General features: G+C 37.1%; 1 protein-coding gene and 1 long non-coding RNA gene across 11 annotated transcripts in view; one reads left to right on the plus strand and one right to left on the minus strand.

Moving 5' to 3' along the window:
- Positions 1-2,354: 2,354 nt before the first annotated feature.
- Positions 2,355-21,399, plus strand: part of LOC112540923 (uncharacterized) — a 44,636-nt gene continuing 25,591 nt past the window's right edge. For all 3 annotated transcript variants that reach the window (XR_003084958.2, XR_003084959.2, XR_003084957.2), the window contains exon 1: positions 2,355-2,505. This is a non-coding gene — a long non-coding RNA (uncharacterized LOC112540923). The remainder of the gene's footprint in view (positions 2,506-21,399) is intronic.
- The window catches only part of TRAF3 (TNF receptor associated factor 3), an 80,329-nt gene continuing 66,862 nt past the window's right edge, over positions 7,933-21,399 (minus strand). For all 8 annotated transcript variants that reach the window (XM_025168160.2, XM_088149803.1, XM_025168161.2 and 5 more), the window contains 2 exons: positions 19,141-19,315; positions 7,933-17,203 (listed from right to left, as the gene is read on the minus strand). In XM_025168160.2, coding sequence (XP_025023928.1) covers positions 16,632-17,203; positions 19,141-19,315 — 747 coding nt within the window. In that variant the 3' untranslated portion in view covers positions 7,933-16,631. The remainder of the gene's footprint in view (positions 17,204-19,140; positions 19,316-21,399) is intronic.

Genomic DNA, 21,399 nt, shown 5'->3' on the forward strand with positions numbered 1-21,399 from the left:
CATCCTTTTGCCACTAAATCTATTTGTTTGAAAAAATATGCCACTGGCCTTTTCTGTCTCCCTAATTCTTGGGTCAGTACTCCTGCTGCAATCCTTTTATGCTTGTGTACATATAACTGAAAAGGTTTATTTAAGTTTTGAAGTCCCACAGCTGGAGCTTGACTCACCTTTTCTTTGATGGTTTGAAAAGCTCTTCTGCAATCCCCAGTCCACTTGAAGGGATCGGAATCCCTTCCTCGGGTGGCCTCATATAATGACTGTGCAATTACCCCAAAGCTTGGTATTCAAATCCTACAAAAGCCTGCCACCCCAAAAATCCTCTAAATTGTTTTCGATTCCTAGGCTCCTTCATCTGGCAAATTGCCTCTTTCCTTTCTGGCAAAAGTTCTCTTTGGCCTTGTGAAATTGAAAATCCCAAATACGTTACTTCCTATATCGCTATTTCTGCCTTCTTTTGGGACACTCAGTATCCTGCCTGTCCCCAAAAGTAGATCAGTAGTCCCTTTAAGACAGCTTTCCTGGGTGTACCCCCTCAAAAGCAGATCATTCACATATTGGAGTACTGAACTTGCTGCATTTGCGGAGGTTTCCATTTTTGCAAGTCAGTGGCCAAAACTGTCCCAAACAGAGTTGGATTGTTTTTAAACTCTTGTGGCAATACCATCCAGTACACCTGGGTGTTTCTGCCTGAGTCTGAGTCCTCCCATTCAAAAGCAGTAATAATAAGCAACAATCCTTTCTAGCCCCAATTTGATGGGATATTGCTTAATGCAGGGCACACCAGGTTTTAGTTGGAAATCTACTGGAATAGCATTCTTTGCTCTCCCTGGCTTTTCTCCTGCCCATACCCACATTACCGCAGCATCTAATACTTCATCTGGAATTTGGAATTTTTCATCTCCTTGAGTTCTTATCAGAGCTGCTTTAAGCCTCCATCCCTTATGCTTGGGAATTCGAAGGACCAAATTTTCTCCCTCAGAATGAATTTGAGCTTGTAATTTTTGCAACATGTCACAGCATAAAAATGGAATGGGGCATTCAGGCATATACAAAAATTTGTGTTGTAAATTCTTTCTCCCAACTGAGAAAGGCCTGTCTCCCCATGGCACCTACAATCGGGACTGAATTCTGACCCAAGGGTGCACAGGGAGAAGTCGTAACTGAGTGTGTAGCCCTGGTATCTACTAAAAAAATCAATAGGGGTTCTTCCCACTTGTATTGTTACTAGGTAAAGTAAATCCTTAGCTAGTGTATCTATAACATACTGGCCCTTATGGTTGGGAGGTTGAGAGGTGCTGAAGGGTCAGTGCTGCTAAATTAATACTTCCAATGTATTTCCATATTTTCTGCCACAAGTTAATCTATTGGTATATGCCAATTGGTGAAAAAATATTGAAATCTCATCTCCCCCCACCCCCCGCAACAAAAATCTCTGTGCGGTCTCTCAGAAGCTGCTTCCCTTGAATTTCAAGAGAACAGTCCTCACTGCTGGTGCTGGAAACCTCCCTTGCAATGCAAATAAAGCTTCTATGTAGTGGGTAAAAAAAAGAAAGAAACAGCTTTGACTGAATTTGCTATTTGCATAACTGAAAATGTGCACTTGAACTGCATACACACAATTAATTTCATATCTAGTTTGGCCCACAGAGACTCAGCAGGTGTAATCTAAGGTTCATCATATATTTTTAACTCTTTGTGTTGAATATTTAATGATTAAGCAATCAGCAGGAAATTACAATTGTATGGAAGAGCACTAAGCAGGCAAAACGAGATTTTAGCAGCCTCTGAAATCCACATGCTCCAAAATTAAAAGTGCCGTTTTATAACTGGAACTAAGAGTCTCCGGGGCTACCATATTAATTTGGAAGAGTCTCATTAAACCACCAATAACAGATTCATCTGAAATCATTCACCCAGATGAACCCATTTGTTTTTCTTCTTAATCAGCAGGGCATTGAAGCACACAAGAATAGATTAATTCCTCTTCCTAAAAAGGCAGGATCAAATAGTCTAGGTTTAAATTCCACCCAAGTAATCCCCCCTCCACCCCCAATCTTTTGTGTTTGAAAGGTTCCTCAATTGCTCCTCGATTCAGAGTTTTCTCTTAATATGATTAGATAGGCATTTTTTCTCACAAAATAAGAGATTACTAAGAATTCAAGTATAATTTATATTGATTACGAAAAGATACACATGGAACTTAGAGTTTAATTTGTTGGATCCAGAACTTTTATTGTTCACTAAAGAATATGCAGTACTTTGTTTCAGCACTTTGTACTGGTCTGGTCTGTTTATCTCAAGGGCAAAGTCCTGGGAACAGGAGTTTCATCCAAACCCTTTCCTTTTGCTTTGTCTTGAAAAAGCAGTGCTATCTGTTCCTTGTTTCTCATCCAGAAATTACACAGATTATCTCCACTGCGCTCCTGCTTGTCAGATGATATGGCAAAAGAACTGGAAGAGATCCACCAACCACTACAAAGGTGAACAAGAAAACCCATCGGCAAAGTAGGTGTTAAATTCTTCCACCTTCTCTTCTGAAACTGACAGTGCCTCTGGAACTAGAAGTGCATCTGCTCTTGCAACTATAGTGTCTTTAGTATGAATATTGTACAGGTAGTCCTCAACTTACAACCACAATTAGGACTGGAACTTCGGTCGCTAAGTGTGAGAGGAAAATTTTAGTAGCCTTCTATATGTTTTAATGTTAGTTTTGATTGCATTTGATAAAGCCAAGTTAGCTTCTTGTGACCTGTAGGGCAATGACAGGAAAAGTCAAATGCAAGACTAAGCAACTTGCTGATGGGAATAGAACAGGAAGGTATGGTAAAATTAGCATCAAGGACGTTACAAATCAGTTGCTAAACCTAGGAGTCATGTCTGTGGTTTGTGGTTTTAAAGGATAAAAAGGATTGCATCTGAGGGGGTTGGTACCATTTTGGTCAAGCTGTTTACCTGACGGCTCGATTAAAATGGTCATGACATTGCAATGTGAATCTAAGTGAGTACCTTGTATGCTATTGGTTGAATTTTACTTGCTTGTTGAACTAACATTTAATAAAGTTTTTAGAACTTTGAAGTGACTTGTTTTATGGTGTGTCTGCCTCCCGTGTTTAACGTGGTTTTTCCCCTGACATAAACAATGAGGTTATTAAGTGAGTTGTGCCCGATTTTACGAACTTTTCCGCTTACCCATTAACTGAATCATCATGATCATTAAGAGAATCACATGGTTGTTAAGCGAAACCAGCTTCCCCCATTGACTTTGCTTGTCAGAAGTCCCCTGGGAATGTTGAAATGGTGATCATGTGACTCCAGGATGCTGCAACTGTTGTAAATACATGCTGGTTGCCAAGCACCTGAATTTTGATCACATGACCACAGGGTTGCTGCAATGGTCGTAAGTGTGAGGACCAGTCATAAGTCACATTTTCAGTGCCATCATAACTTTGAATGGTCATTAAAACAAATGGTCGTAAGTTGAGGACTACCTGTAATGATGTTGTGTAAAAAAACCTTCCTAATGGATAGTTTTCAGATATTTCATTGGGAAAATAAAGAGTTTCAGTATATTAATACTTTGTATTAATACATTACTCCTCATTCTAACAGAAAATATTTTGTAATTTACTTTTTAGTTTCCCCTCACAATTATTTAGAAAAAAAGTCTCAAAGTTATTCTGAGAAAACAAAGAGAAAAGCATTTGTTTTCTGATGTGTTGTTGTTGTTGCTCTGTAGTTTTCCCAAGCCCCTGCAACTTTAGCATTACCTGCCTTCTACTTCAAGTTCTATCTTCCCAGTAAGATGAAGCATAACATTGAACAGAGTCAGGATATACACTAGGACTCTACATTCCAGAGAGCCAACAGGCTGTTTTTTTTCTTGTATCAGAGGCATGCAAAGCAAGACACTGAGGTTCACTAACAACAAGTGAGTTGGATCAGTGTTTCTCAGCCTCAGCAATTTTAAGATGTGAGGTCTTCAGCTCTCAGAATTCTGGGAGTTAGAATCACTGAGTTAGATAATGAACTGCCCTAATTTACAAGAGAGAAGTAAAGTCTTCCTGCTCACAAAGTAACACAACAAATTTTGCAATGGGAACACTTTCTCTGCTGCCATAACTACAAATGCAGAACAGCCACCTGAATCAGTTCTTCAACCTTGATCCTCCACTGCACAATTGATTGGTGTTCCTCAACTGATTCCTCATTTTGCTTCAGGTTTCTTGAAGCAGATCCATGAAAATGATTTCCCACATCCCTTTCCCATGTGCTCTACCCTCCCACTAACTTGAGAAAGGAATGAAATTTGTTTTTGCTGAGCAAGGAGTGGAGCTTGAGTTCAGCCAGTTGTGGGATAAATATGGTTTATTCCCATTGGATCTGAGTAGTGTTCAAGGCATCATTAGTCAAGGTTTTTGAGGAATTCCCTTTTTTTTCTGTCCCTTTTCTCCTATCCTATCCCTTCTCCTGTCCTATTTTCTCTTGTTGAATGTTCTGTTGATTAGGGTTTGTTTGTTTTTTTCCTATAACATAATCTATGCTGAAGATCAGTGATGACTTAGAGGCCCTCTCCTCTCCAAATATGACTTAAGCCTTAGTTTGATTCTGTCTTCTCAAAATAGAGGAATTAACTATTTTTCTATAGAATTCACATCTTAACACTTTATGATAAACCCAATTTTCCATGCTTTATTTCTTTAGGGTGCCGGATGTCCTTGACACTCAGAGCAGGACAGGGACAACACAAAGGGATGTTAACATTTTCAGGAAACCCTTTTTTTCCCCTTTACCAAGGCAGGCAAATTGTTTTGTGTGATGTATACAAAAACAATGAGAAGAAAATGAGCCAGTTAGTAAAGACATTAAATTGTAAAGATGGTTGAGGGAATAATAAAGGAAGACTTTCAATGATAATCATGTTAGACAAAATTATATTTCATACCTACATTGAAACTAATAAAAAAAAATCCAGTTATTTGTGAGAAAGTGAAGCTGGGAAAAGAAGCTGCAGGCAGGCAGAAATGCCTCCCGCCCCATTTCCCCAAGGCTCAGCACAGCTCATGTTTTTTTCCAAAGTTTACAGCCCCAGCAATCTGAGAGATGGGCTCATTCATTCATTCATTCATTCATTCATTCATTCATTCATTCAAAGTTTACTTACAAGCATTCATGCTGGCGTTCTAGCTGCCTGGATAATTGAGCTACACACTAGTATTTTCAAGGATGTGCCAATGTCCAGAGGCAGCCATATCCACCCAGGCCCTTAGCTTGCAAAAGTAATGCTAAGACAGAGTGTGAGTGAGTGTGTAGGGGAAAAGGAGATAAGAAAACAGCAAACAGATGGGGAAGCAGGAGGCAATGTTTGGAGATTGACAACTATTACAGGCAAGCAAGAGGGCTATCAGTCAAAAGCCAGGACCACAAGCTATGGTAAGCAGCATATCCTGGTGGGATTCCTGCCTGGAGCTTGGCTTGGGAACTCAACTGGAGTGTTCAAAAGCAACACAGCTTAAGAGCAGAGCTTGGAGCTTGGCCTGGAGCTCGGCGCAACCAAAAAACGAGCAAGCACACTGAGGCAGCCCCTCATCCCAACTAGTGCAAGAACTTTTGGAAAGAGGCAAAGGTTGTATAGGCTTTGGGACTTTTGTTAGGACTGAGTATTTAAAGGACTGAGTATAATGGACTGAGTATTAAAGAAATATTTACCTGGCAACATCAACTTGCAAGGCCTAGAAGGGTGGAGTTAACCCAGAGCAATAGCTCTTAGGGGAAGGGGCACATATAAACATCCATTGTGCAAGTTGCCCTCCCTCCTCTCTGAAAGGCATCACAGTACCTTGTTGGGTCCATGGAGGCCATCCATCTGAGCCCTGGCATATGCATTCCGCTGTTACCATGCCCTAATCCAACCAAAGAGATCAACAGCTTGTCTTCCTGCTCCCAGCTTTTTGTGCTGGTCTGATTTATAGTGTGCCTCAAAGTTGCATGGCCGGAGTATTGTTGTGAGGGGAGGTGGCTAGGGGGCCTCATATTCTGGCTTACGTGAGAGGGCATCTGGAAGTTTGTTCTGGGAGCCTCGGAAGTATGAGATGTAAAAATCAGAGCAGGAGAAAATTGTGCCCACCTGATTTGCTGAAGGGTAAGAGATTGAGCATTTTGCAAAACCTCTAAATTTTTTTAGTCTGTACAAACTTGTATAGGGTGGGCTGCTCCTTCCAGTAGGTGTCCCCATTTGACAAGTACGTTGAAGTATAGTTGGCAATGTGAACTGTTGCAGTCTTGGATGGCCTCCTGGCATATAGGAATATATGAGTCTAACCCCCTGACCCATAAGAAATAAGAATAATATTGTTGGTTTTGTTTCCCTGTGTGACAATTTATCTCTGGGAATCCCACAAACAGAATATTCTTCTATTGATGTTCTGAGGCATACTTCCTGTAAACTAAACTTCAGCAAAAGGTACAACCATTATGACTAATAGTCACAGTTTTATTGTCCATAATTCCTAAACAATTTTAAAACTCATAAACAAGTGAAAAAGAAAGAATGCTACCTTACAAAGAACACTTGGAAGTTGAAAACATTCCCTGAAAAAGTTAATGAAAAACCATTTACATACCGTTGCCAAGAAAACAATATGGACAGAATTTGAGTTCAACTTGAGGGAGACTTTACCTTATTTTTGAACTGTCCCATTTTAATGACTTGGGGCTTTCAACTTTTGTAGTTAAAATATTGTTTGTAAAAATCTATGCTTATACTAAGAACTTACATAATTCAAACACAATTATTTTAATAACATGTGTATGCTTTGAAATTTATTTCAAAGGAGTGCTTCAGAGCTCCTCTGAAGTAGCACACCTCTCTCTGCTACTTAAAGCTGCATTAATCTTAACAACTGATTTCTTGAAGCAATGATTTTTTTTTTCAGGCTTGAGTTGAACCCTAAAAATGAAGTTACTTTGACAATTAGCACAGTATTGCTGTACTTGTGCAGGATTTGTAGTACCTCTAAATAATTTTCAAATTGTACACAGCCCTATTAACAGATCTTCATGTCACTTAGGCGCCAATCTACTCTAATACTCTCCCCTTTTCCCTCAGAATCATTTCCTTCAATTTGACATTTGATGCCATTTGGATCTAACTGAATATGTCTTATCCTATAAAACTTACACAAAAGAGGATAGATATTCCCATATAGCTAGAACAAACTCGGCATGCAACCTTTACAACTTAGTCTTAGGCTAAACACAGTAGGAATCACCTGGAAAATAACTCCAAAGTACAGATTGAAAGACTAAATCACCTACCTGGATAAGGCTAGCTGATCTGGTCCATAAAAATCCAGATGAGTAAGTGGCAGCAAGAGTTTTCAGTACCTTTTGCCACCATCTGGCGATCGTCTGGATTTTTGCAAACCAGATCTACTAGCCCTCTCCTTGGTAACCTAGAAATTCACTGTTTTCTTTCTCTTGACATATCTGGTGACAAGAAAAGTCACGACCATGCTATAAAGTCCAGGAACCCCTCTAAGCTGAACTGGTAAATTAACCCCAAAGATTTAGGTTTCTGGTAAATCTGTATTTTATATTAATTTATTTTAGAAAGCAACTTATTGTTGACATCTCCTTGTCCTTTTATTATTTTTTAAATAAATAAACAAATTGGGAATTGAAACTGACAGGTTTGTTTCCCCCCTCACCCAGGAAACAGTCTTACGTGTACTAGGCTACTCAGCTGATGCAGATATGATTTTTACAGATTAAAAGAAAGCTCACGAAGAGGCCTATTCTTTCTTGTAGGTGCAAATTTAAAGTTTGAAGTGTAATGTATTCATATTAAAAACTGTTACTTATTAGTTATGTGAACTGTAGCATACCTTGCACTGAAATATGAAGCAAAAGAGGGATTGGCAGGCAGCAAGTGAATTGAAAATGGATAAAAGGATATTTTAATTTTGTACATCAAGATGACATGATAAAATTAAAACGCAATTCTGTTTCTTAAAAAATATGACTTCCTACTTAGGTTTATTTTTTTTTTCCTTTAATACAGTTCAGCATTTCAAAGTTTTGCATTCTACACGCTGTTCTCAATTATTAGCATCAAAACACAAGACAGAGCAAGACCTTCAAATACAAATAAATACCAAATAACAATACAACAAACTGAAGGACAACATAGAATAATGCTATTGGGAAATTAGGGTATGTTGCTAATAGTTATTAACAACATTGTATTGCTGAGCAATAAATTATACACGTCAAAGTTTTCTTTCCTTTAAAAAGAACATACAAAAATCATTGATTACCAGATTCACTTACTTGCACTGTATCCTTTATAGCTATCTATAATTAAAACAGGCAGAATATACACAATCAAATGAGGTTGGCCTTCTTTGGTCTTTGTTTCTGGATCAGAAAACTGAACACAACCAATGTACCTTTTACCAAATAATAGAATATGAAATAAAACACCACACAAGTTTATACAGACTGATTTTGTACATAGTTCATAGTACTGATGCATTTAACAGATATTTCTTCTTGGAAAAGGATGACCATTTTTTCCAGCACATTGAATTAATGGCATTTTATGGATGTTAAAAGGTTATCCTACTTGTCATAAATAATAGATTCATAGTCCAGCATTTCAAAATAGGGTGTCCATTACACCCTCATTTATTCCTAACCACTGGAGGTTTTGGATCACAGTGAAAAAACTATTTTCTTATAGTTATACAAATTGTAGAAGATATACATTTTAGAGAGCTAGAGGGAAAATAATACTATACAAGGTGATTCAGTGCCTTGGCAATTGAATGATTTCCCCCATTTTCCAAGTGCACAAAGATCAACTCTCTGCCAAGAGAAGAGGTCAGGGTTGGAAAATATTGTGTTCACATGCAATAGCTCTGCTTAAAGTCCAGAATACTCTCAGCATGGAATGAGATACTTAAAAATAGTGGTTTATTTCAAAACCCCAGTTTACCAAGCAGTTCACAATCAGAATTCCCTTTAGTAAGAAATTACAGTCCTTCTACAAGTGGCAGCAGCAGTTATAAGGAAAGAAGCAGTATTTCCATCCCTTAATGGGTGGATGCATCTGATAAATACGGCAAGGGTAGGAGAAAGAGATCCAGGTGTAATTTCAAATACGCTATGGGATTCTAGACCTGGGATTCTAATTTAATGCTTATAAAATCTGGAGTGCTTGCATGTTTCCAATAAGGAATTACTTATTGAAAAACTATCTATTACAGATATGCACTGCCTGATCCTAAACTTTAATGCACCTGACACACTGGTGTTTGGAATGGGGTATACCCATAGCTCTTTCAGCACTACAAGCTTAGCATCACACCAGAACCACAAGCATATGTTTAGCATCAGGCTTAAAACTATCATGAAATGGAAGACGAAAAGCTACATGGTCTTGCCAATTTGCTAGAAGATAATTAAGGATTAAACCATCCTTTTTGTGGCCTAATGCTACTTCAAAACCATACAGGATAACCCTATCCTGCAGCCATTTGCATGCTCCAACTTTCTTCCATCTTGGATTAGTCTCAATAAAATTAGGGATCAATTTCAGCATAATATTTTACATTCACTCTTAATAAATGATTATCCTGACTGTATATGATGCCTATGTGCGGTGACTGAGATTCACCTTGATGAAGGACCTCAAATGAGGAGATGATACAATTCCCTTCATTGAGGGGAAGAGGCCACACAATATACAACAAGGCAATTTGTGTTGTTTCTCAGCCTTAACTGGCACTTGCAATAATCATAAGAGGTCTCACAAGGGAGGAAATGTGAAGTAATGTGGTTGATTCAGTTTGTTCTTAGAAAAGGTCCATCTTTTCATGAAGCAGCTTGAAGGGGGTGCTTCGCTCAAGTCTGTTGAAAAAAAGGACCTACTTTAAAATTTGCACAGCCCTACCCTATATGGAGAAAATTATTAAAATGAGCTATTTCTTTCTTTTTCTTAGGAGCAGACCAAATTCAGCAATTCATTCACATGAATCTCATTTTCATATTCTTTAGGAGCCATGAATGGATGCAAGAAATTTATGCTGGAAGTGATCCTTATATTAACAAGCAGGAAGTAATAGTTAAGCCCTCAATGTATTTTTGTTTAAAATACTTAATTAAAATATTCACAGTGCAGAAGTTGACAGAACAGAATTAAGTCATGCACTTAAAAATATTTTTAGTTCATCTTGTCCAATAAAGCCCTTAAAACTGAAAACATTAAAAAAAAAAAAAAAAAACCTCTACCAGAAGATTTTATGAAATCAAGACACAGGTTATCATTACTGTTGGGCACACACTGGAATATACATATTGAATTTCTCAATCTCATCAATTGCAAAAATAAAGGGACATCAGAACATGTACATTGGATAAATATGTTCCCAAAGCATGATGGCTGATCAGTCAGTTATACAGGATAAAAGCAGTTTCCTTGCCCATTTCTATGGGGCAGCAATAAATAACATTGTTCAGTGGCCTAAAGGTAGCACAAGGAGGTAACAGCCTGGGTATTCTATATAGCACCTACACAGACTTTCCCTCCATAGAACATTCAATTTCAGTTTCTACACAAATAAGCAATTTTGAGGCTTGATTGGCATCAGTAACACACTGCACAGATGAAAAATGTACCAAGCACCATGTTACTATTTTGAGTTGACCGAAACCCCATATTCATTGGTTTTAACAATTATTTTTGACTGATAACAGGAAAAAATTATTAGACACAATTAACTGAGAAAGCTGGCAGATATTTCCATGCTGTCAATTCATTTGTTTGTACAGTAGTTCCTATTTTGCTCTACCCATTTTTACCCTCACTTTTGGTCTGAAAAAGAGCACATTAGCCTTTATGGCAGTCCATCCAACACAAGTGTGTTTCAAAGCAGCAATTAGCTACTTCTTTATATTAGGCAAAGTTGAGTTTACATATCCTGAGCATTCACAGTTGAATGATAGCTTGGTAGCATCCCTAAGCCCTCACTTTCACCACAAGCAGGTAGGAAATGGAAAACTGTCTGGTCAGATAAAGACTAGTTTAATGACTGGAATATGATTTTAAAACTTCTAATTATTCCTTGAAAAAAATGAAAATGCATGGTTTTGTCGCAGTCTAAGGCTATGATACATTAGGTTGCAGGCTGCCTCTCTTTTGGGAATGTTTCTTTTGTGAGTGATTGCTGCAGACTAACCCCAAAATATCCTTGCACTTTGGCACAAAAACTTTTCAAGAGGACATGCTCTCTGTGACATAAGCCTCCTCATTTTTGTACTAGGAAAATAGGAAGTTGCTTTATATGCATCACCTTAATTGTCTTATCTACCCCATATTGGCTACTCTGGCTGGCTGTATTTTCCAAGGACTGGGCAGCAGCATCTGCTGTCTAATAATTTTAGACTGACAATGCCAAGGGCTGAATGGGGGGGGGGGAATCTTTTGAATACAAAGCGTAGGCTCTGCTACCATCCCTCACCTGCTAAGCAATTTTAAAGGACAATTTGAGGATAGCAGCTGAGAAAAGTTCAGACACATGTCACTTAAATTATTAAGCCCATAGCTGAAATTAAACTGTTGTTTTAAATCTACCCACTTATTTATACATTTGCATAGTTCGCATGTATGAAGGCATCAAAATGACAGGAGATATTGGAATTTTTGTTAAATCATCAAGGTGCAGAAAATATCTCCCATAGTAACCACTGTCTAGCAGCCATGGTGTGTACCATACAATCAATACTCTACAAGGCTGGGAAAGCAATATAAGTGTTTCCTCTTTTAAAGTTTCCCAGGGCAAATGGTCATATTTTAAAATAATATAATCTCAGCAATTGACAGGCTGTATGATTAAACCAAAATTCTGGAATTCAAAAAGATTGGCCAGCTATAACGTCAATGTTCCATATACTCAAATATTCCTTATGCTTTTTCTCAGGGTATAAGGAAGCTAGCTTTGAAAGGGAATTGAGTGCATCTCACCTTTACAGGTTAAGAGGTCTGTTACATTCCATTATCTGTAATACCACAACTTTTTTCTATTCTACATTCTCAAAAGCAGTGAAAGTTACAATATAAGGCTGAAAATGAATGCTGCATATAATCCACCCAATTTTTACTTAAGAATTCTGCTGTAAATAGTAGCTGAAACAAAATAAACAGTAAAATAATGCAAATAAATAATGCAGAAGGATTACATATTGATCTTTAGGCACTGATATAATCGGGGTTGGATTCTGTGGGATTAAAAAAAGAAAGGCAAGCATGATACAGTATGATATGGCAGACTAAAGTGCTTTGTTAAAATATAAGGGAGCAAAGCTGCTTGGAGGTCTAATGTGGAGTAATCAAAAGTAGCAGCATTGATACTGTGCTTAGTGAAGAAGTCCTTAAAGACCAATAACCAGAAACTTACTTAACACTGAATTCTATGCACTTCCATTAAAATAAAATATGCAAGAAGCTTAAATAATATCAAGTGCAACTTTGGAGCAGGAGCATTGAAGGGTTGTATCAATTAATAGCCTTTAGGAAAGAAATCCCAAAGATATAAAAATAACATATTCACAATTTTTTTTTTAAAAAAAGAGCAATAGCTTTGGACTTTGAAAAAAACTTTCCTCTCAGTCTCTCCAGAAGACATACTAACATGGCTGGTTTTACAGGCATCTCCCCCTCTCCCCCATCTCAACATAAATCAGGGTCAAGCAAAGATACATTCTTAAGGCATAAGCATAAATGACCAAATCAATCATGAAGAGTTATTATTTGGAGTGATGACTGGACTTTCCTCCTTCCCAACTATAGAACCACTTTCCATAAAAACTTATAAAATTAAAAACTGACCATCCTTTGAAAATATTTTAAGACTTTATAAAATGGGGTAGCTTTTGGCAATCAGAGTCAAGCTGGTAATATGGCAATATTTGTTATGTTTTATTTTAATTTAGATTATATGTCCTCTACGTGAACTGGGCTGACAAATAATTTTAGAACCTTAAGGAAGGCAAAATAAAGTAAATCATATAAATGCAAATTCTAATCCTATTCAGATTTAGAATCCTATTCACATTCAGTTTATCTACATTTCAGGATATAGTTTCTTCCACAAACTGGGACTATTCATGATGGCCCAAACAAGCATCCTGTGAAGGGTAATGGAGATATATATGAGCCCACCAGCGTTCTTTCAGTCCTTTTGGCTAAGCATCTTTATCAAAGAATGTATTATTATCAAGAACATGTAACTTGCTATCCATCCTACAAAACTTACTTCTGATCACATAAGGTAGCCTGAACTAAATACAATTTTGTCAGTGGCTAGCTAGCTTGCTGTGCCTATATCAAAAGCATTAGTGAACCAATGTGGATGACAAAGAATATGTTCACAGAGTTAAAGTTGGATCATTTTGAAGAAGAAACCATTTGTTTCTAAAAGCCAGCACCAAATTATATTGAGAAGAAAACCCCAAGTTAATCTTTTGAATGGTATGTTTTCTTTTGAATGGGAACATCCTCATCTCTACTGCCCCTCCCTTCTGGGTGCTGGTTTAAAAAAGAACCATGAGCTTATTCTTTTGTGCTTTGGGGAGACAGGTTATTTTTACCAGCCATGAGACTCTGCAGCAGAAATTGCAGCACTTGCATTGATCTACAGGAGTGTGGCAATAAGAAAAACCTTCACATAATGGTGGGAAAAATAACTACAGCAATGGAGCCATAACAGGTGCCATAAATATGCTGATATCTGGCCTTATTTAGTAACAAGGAAGTTTTAATAAAGTGCACAAGTCCTAATTTTATAGCCCAGTAAGACAACTTAAGCAATTTGTGTTTTAAATGTGTATGAAAAAACAAAAAACCTTTCAAACTGTTAGCACGTCAGATAATTGGAATATATAAGCCAGTCTTTATTGGCGATTTGTAGACTTAAGAAAAAGAATTAGAATTGATTTTTTACTCTATTTGCATTTTCAAGTGTTTTTGGAGTAAGGGCTGTTTTTGAAAGAACACTGCCAGATTAGAACAGTCTAGATTACATAACACAACATTCCAACAGGACATTAACTGCATGATGCAGAAGCTATGAGTAGTGAGCCCTTTGGACATTTCCACTAGGGAATCCTGTTTTCAGTAAAATTCTGTAATGCATATACAAAAGCTCAGCTGCCTATACTCATGACTATTAGAATAGCGTCAAAAGCCCAATTAATTCTTTCCTCTAAGAGAAGGTGATGGGTTTGCAACAGCCTGCATAAAACCATGGCATATAGATCTTGAGTAGGAAGTCTTCCTTTTGTATCAGAACTAGAATGGTAACACTTGCCTTCTTACATTGATTTGTACCAGTTGACACCTAAGAACCATAAGAAAGACAGAATACAGTACCTGAATAACAGAAGGCAAGAACAGGAAGACATATTGCTACAAAATGCTCTGGCTGCCAAATAGCAGGCAGTGTTCAAGCAGGTGGCTGAAAAAACCCATGAGGACCACTCAGCATGCACTGTATATTTATTAACAGAAAAATACCTCTGGCAGGCACTGCGTGGGAAGGCACAGCCATAAAGAACAATGGCAAGGGCAAGAAACTCAACTATGAAACATGACAATTCAACTGAGTCCTAGACATGAACTCTGCCTATAATGCCCAACTTAATTGGAAAGCTCAATGGATGTAACATCACTGGCTAGACAACAGGCTACACAATTCCTTTTCCATGTGCACATCAGTTCAGTCTAGGGGAGCACTCAAGTTACACAGCACCCATGCAATTAAGCAGCACCCACATGGTTGGTGTACGCTCAAGCTATGCCATTAGACTTACCAGTCTCACAAAGGACTATTAAAACAGAAGTCAGTAAATTCTGTGGGTTGCAATCAGCATGATTTAAAGGCTGGAGAATGCTTTCTAGTAAAGCTCAGGTAGTTGTTTAAATAGGAGGCTCCTGTGGGTTTCCCTGCAGGGGTAGGTGTCAGTTTGCCAGAAAACCATCACTGTAAGTTGGCTAGCGAATCTATTCTCTCACCATTCTGAATTGAGCCAAATTGAAATGATTAGCTCTGCTACTTCTAGGCATCTTATCATGCAGCAGTTTCACTACTGCTTTGGAAACTGAAGGGAAGGGGCACTGTCAGAAATCCTAGCTCCATAGGAGCATTGTGAGCAAAAATATAGCACCTGAATAAGTAGTATTCCATGTTACTGAATTGATGGAGACACTGGCAAGCCAGAAACATACATCTGGGCTTCCATTTCTGCAAGCTGCAAAATATTGGTGGGTTTTACAGATCAGTCAGCACATTATGCCTGAAGTCCAGTTAAAACGAGTATTCTAATGATCTGAAATTAAAATCTGAATACAAAACTATGAGCTATAAAGCAGCACATCACAGCTAAGGCACATGAATGCATGCACACCACCATATCTCCATTAAGACACTGCTTTCTCCTAACGGAGACCCTCTATAAGATAAAGCAATTTCTATCTAGAGGATTAATTAGCAGTTTCCCATATAGGTATTACTCAGCACTACGCCTCCTCTCAAACCCAAAAATATGTTGCACATTTATGCTTTAGCAAAAAATAGAATATAATATGTTTATATACACAAATCTATTTTATAGAGCTTGGTCTGAGCGCATGAGGCAGAACTTTAAAAACATACAGGATTCCGTTTAGAACTCCAAAGTTCAACAAATGCCCTATTTTAGGGTGAAAATTATAAATCTGATAATGATGCACAGCATCCATGAGTGATTTTTTTTTCTTAATTTTGAAATAGTGTCATTAACTACGACATATATTGTAGGTTTACATTTCTAAAGAGAAATAACAGCAGTATTGAATAGTCTCTTTTCATATCACAAGTGATAACCTGCATTTGATCTTTTTTTTTCTTCCAAGAAATATCAGTCTATCAACAGTTTTAAAATAAAATGTTTTCTGTAGCAATTAATAGAACTCTAAACAAAAATATGACTCTGATTTAGACACTTTCAAGAAGATCTAGACATTTTTGTCAAGGTCTTCTGACAAAGTAATTATTTAAAACAGAGACCAGATGAGGCCTTAAAAATAGACAATATACTGTATTTCAGACAACATTGCACTTAGATGTTCAAAGTAATATCTTTAACTGCAACAATACTTCATAATTTCTTCTTTTTTTATTTAACATGCTGACAGTTTCTAGCTAACCCACATGTGAACTTTTATTTTCTAGTTAAAATGAAAGAAAAGTCTGATGTTGTATTCAGCAGAGGATACTTTGTTTTTTTTCCTCCCCCAAATCATTGTCAATAAATTACAAAAAGCTTTTCTGACAGTAATCTTTGTCTTCATGAGGATTAAGTAACTTGTCAGAACTTGAAGTGTTCCTATTAGTTTAGAAATTACACCACAGTTATGGTTTCTTAATGGGTTGCTATGTTTGCCATTGGACCCTATGTAAGTTATACCTCCAAACTCTTCCTCTGTTAACATAAAGTGGTCCTCTCTGAGCTTTAAGGACCTCTCATTGAAGACAGATATAAAAAAGAGCCCCAAATGGAGTTGTCTTCTGTTGAATCTGCCTTTCTGCTATATGTCAGGGGTCTGGTAGATCCGAAGTATCCACTATGACTTTAATAAAAATAGTATCATCTTTAATATATGTTCCATTTTCTAGAACAGTTTGTGCAACAAAGACTGGGCAGCCAGATGCAATATTCATTTCCCCAGTGGGTTTCTTGAAACTACTGCTGTTGGGGTCTGGCTTGAAAGCATCTCCTAAGTGGCGCCGAGAAGGTCCTTGATCCATCAACATAAGGGTGACTTTCTGCTTGAATGGCCAAGGAAGCAATGCATCATATTCTCCCCGCATTATAACAAAGAACAAAGACAAGTGCGTCCCTTTGCCCATCCCGTCTCCATTGAGGTAAACCCTGGCACACATCTTATAGCCAAAGTATCCTGTATAAAAAGGTTGGCTGTATAAGGACAAAGTCTTCCCCATAACAGCCTCTTGCTTTCGACGTTTATAATCTCGAATTTTCCAGATTAATACTCCATTGTAACTCGCTGTTTCCAGGACTTGAAATCGGAGGTCCATGTCAGCCAGACGGATGTCATGAACACTTAGCATCTGATCATGCCTAGATAATTGTGATTCTAGAAGACCTAGAAAGGAAACAAGGGAAGTTTAAAACATGACACAAAGGGACAGTTTTCCCATTATGGACTTCTTTTTCCATTTACACCCGCTCCTCATTTAGCAACCGAGTTCCATTCCAATAACCAGGTCATTAAGCAACATGGTTGCTAAGTGAACACGTGACTGAGAGAGCGAGGGAGAGAGATGCTGCAAAGATCTTTGGTTGCTGCTGTCTCATTCAGATAAAGTTCTCTTGTACAGCTATAACAGTGTTTCTCTCACTCCGACGTGCGCTGTTGTCAGACACACAAAATTCGGTCATAAATGCGCGCATTGGTCACAAAATTAATTTTTATTACTGTTGTATTTGCAAATGGTCGCTAACCAAGGTAGTCGCTAAACAAGGAGTGGGTGTATAGCACTTGAGAATTCAGTGTGAAGAATACACAAACCTGATGGAACTTAGCAAAAGGTGTTTCCACAGTATTAAAAAAAATGTAAAAAGCATGAAATCAGTGACAAACATGTAACCAAATAATTTGATCACATAAAAACCAATCTTCAGAAATAATTTTGTGAATCAATTATGAATGCTGAGGCTGAGTAATTTCTCCATACAAAGGGTCTTCTTATCTGCAAAATTACCCAAACAAAACTCCCTGCAGTGTGACTAATTACTGAAGAGAACTGTTTATTTATTTATACTTACTATTTCAATTTATATGGCCACCCATCTCAAATGCATGACACTGGGCAGCTAATAGCATTTAAAAACACCTTGTAACAACGTAACAATAATACATATATAATCAGCAACTGAGGTAGAAAACCAAAACAACCAGCAGACAAATCAACACCGCCAGATCACGGGCTGTGCCACACATCTGGATCCCCAAGCTCAGCAACACAATCGTGATTTTAAGGCCTTGCGGAAGGCCAGCAGGGGGCAGGCTAATCCAATCTCGGGGAAAGATGTTCCAAAGGGCGAATGCAAGTTTCTATGTTTGGGGGAGACACAGAGCAGGTATTTGCACACATAGACAGAAACTGAACTTATATTGGTTTAATGTTCTATTTAAATGTTCTATTATCCTAGTTGAATATTTTTTAAATATTATTTGGGACTTTAATCTCTCTCATAATTCTCCTGAACAAATCAATTCTCCATGCTTACAAGAGTCACTTTTCCTCTCTTTGTGATGGGAGCTTATGAAATTTCAACCAGCATCAGAAGCAATGAGTATCCTACCTGAACTTTCAGCTTGGAATGACTGTAGTACTGCTCTGTAATGAATGGATAGTAATTCAACGTACATTAACAGATGGCAATCCTTTTATATGCTAATTTGTCTTTGAATTGACTAAACAATGTTGTGTGAGCCTCTCAGAAAGGTACATGTCATATTGCTAATTTGTGGCTTTATTGCTTCATTCAAATGAGGCAATGCCCTTTTTATTTTATCAGATCCCATTGTATTGCTCAGAAGAAAGATTCCTCTGAACTAAACATGTATGATGTTAAGACTTCAGTAAAAGTAACCTCAAGCTATAAATGGGGAAAGTATCAAGCAAAACATAATGTAATTGGATACGTTTTTCTTCTTTCTTTAGAAGACAATTGCTATTATTTTTTTATGAATACATACACTCATATTTAAAGAAAAAATATGCAACTTCTTTGGAATCTGAATACCTATTCTTTTTTAAAAAAGAGCAATCTAAAGTTAACTCATAGCATTATCAACAATATGGTCTTTAGCATACTATATATGCTACTTTGCTCTGATGGGGCTAGACAGGAGAATACCTCAGTTGATTTAGGAGCATAAACACTCTAAAATAAGCATCAAAGAACCAGGTTAAACAAATAGATAACTTGCAAGAAGTTACAGGGCAGCCCCATCTCAGAATGTCTAATTTGTCAGAATTTGCCAATATTTTACTATCTCATATTTAAACTTACCTGTGTTTCTAGCTCCTTGCCCAGTAGTTTTATCAATGCTTTCCAGCTCAGTCACCCTGTTCTGGAGGGACTCAACGCTGCTCTTCATGCTGTCTGCTTCTTCCCAGTTCTGTCGGAAAGGTCGAATCTCCTTGTCTAGTTCTTTCAGCTTCTCGGCTTGACTATCTATTACCCGCTTTTAGAAAACAGTAAATTGCATAAACACAGAAGAACCTCAAGGAAAGCAACATACAGGGAACACTTAATACTGTTTAAAGAAGTTTCATGGTAATTATATAAGGATTTCAAATAAACAAAACATGAATGCCTAGTGCCACATCTGGTATAACTCACCCATCTAATGAACCTTATTAATGCAAAACAGTTAAGTGAAAATAAAATTTAAGCAAACTTACAAATCTGAGCAACTCTTTTCAATCAATTTTCAATATAACAATTATTTTTGGTATGCGTTTATATCCATTTCAGGAAGTTTACTGAAACATTTATATAATGCAATACTACTATTACAGTTGCAATGTGAAAAAGAGGCACATTGCTATATTCTTTTTGGCCAGGCAAAATAAACAGAGTTGTGATAGCCAGCAAGTATGTGATTGAGAAAAATCTTGGGTTGGAAAAATACTACAAAATGTGTTCCCTGCTCCTCTCCAACTGCACCAGTTCCACTTCTGTAAAATATAAATGTATTGTGCATCATGAAAGGAGTCTGATTCTTGGTCTTCAATGGGCCAAGGTATATCAGTAGGACTTTTGCCCCTTACAACTAGCAATGCTTTCAATACTGAGTGAAGGACTAGCATAAATGACTAAAGTTTGAATAATAAGCTATGTAAGAATTCTGCCTCATTAAGAAGTTCAGTTCTAGAAACTCATTATTTCCTACTTTATCTAAATCAAAGTGTATCTGGAGAAAAACATTGCCATCACCATTACAGAATACAGTACATTTATGTGCTGAAGTTCAGGCATTAGTCTGGCTTCTTTCTAGTACATTGCCCCACACAATTTAAAAGAGCAGAAATTTTAACCAGAAGCAATTGCAATCACAGGATTTGAAATGACAAGTATTATTATTCAAAACCAACTTTGTATTTTAGATACAATATTTGCTCCAGATATAATGTTCTATACAGTATTTACATTTTTATAGCAGGTAAAAGAAGAGAAAACTGTAAGTAATTTCAAGAATCATTCCTTATCAGTTCCCACCATTGATGGGAACTCCTGCTCAGTTCCAAATTATAATATTTCCCAGCCATATTAATATTTGGTTAAAATATTTAAGCAAATAATTAATTAATTTAATTTAATCAGTTGTACCTATGAGGTTGCAAAATAATTGGCCAGGGCAAATAATTTCTTCTTGATCTAGAAGGAGAGCAAGAGAAGACACATCTTCCCTTCTGTGTTGTTTGATAAACTATGCCTAATTTGGAAGTAAAAGCAAGCTAGGGAGAGGCAATTTTAGTATGCAGAAGAGAGAAGAAAAGAGGAGCTCAAAGCTCAGGCAGAAACAGTGAAATTATGGTTTGATGCTATAGACGAAGAACTGTGCTTTTCTCAAATTTCCACCATTATGAATAAAAAAAGGAAACAGGCTCTCAAACTTTTTTAGTTCATTGAATCATGAAAGAACCATACAAAAAAGTAAACTACTGTAACCCAGTGGCAGTAGTAAATTATTTTCTTCTTCAATTTTGAATTTGAATTTGAAAATTCAGTGGAAATGCTACATTTTCTCATAATTTTAAAAAAGATACAAAATTGCTGAACAAGACGATGTTCTAGAATATGACCTCAGTAGACTGCTAAATCACATAGCCATTCCTAACTGAGCTATGTCCTGCTTCCCTCCCCAAAAATTCATTTTAAAAAAGTTGCCCAAAATGTATTTCCTTTATCAAAAAGAATCAATTTGTTCTGCACTAATAAAATGATATAGAGCTATACCCTTATTATTTTAACCCACTGGTTTGGGGAAAGGAAAATTATTAACAATTATAACCAGGCTAATATATATACAATACATGTGTAATTAACATTGATAAATGAGTGCTGCTATTTGAGGTAGAAAAGTGACATTTAAATACATTTGGATTTACAAACAATGATAAATATTCTCACCATATCTCAGAGGGGGATTCACATATTGCACTAAGCTAAAATCAAATAAACCACAACATGGCTTAGCACAGTATATGAGCCCAGATGAAGTTACTTTCTAGAAACAATTTAATGAATGACTTTGCAATCTAC

This window comes from Python bivittatus, unplaced genomic scaffold (assembly GCF_059951505.1).
Source record: "Python bivittatus isolate LINGU-HERP-01145 unplaced genomic scaffold, Pbiv_v1 ctg000580_np1212, whole genome shotgun sequence".
NCBI classification, from domain to species: domain Eukaryota; kingdom Metazoa; phylum Chordata; class Lepidosauria; order Squamata; family Pythonidae; genus Python; species Python bivittatus.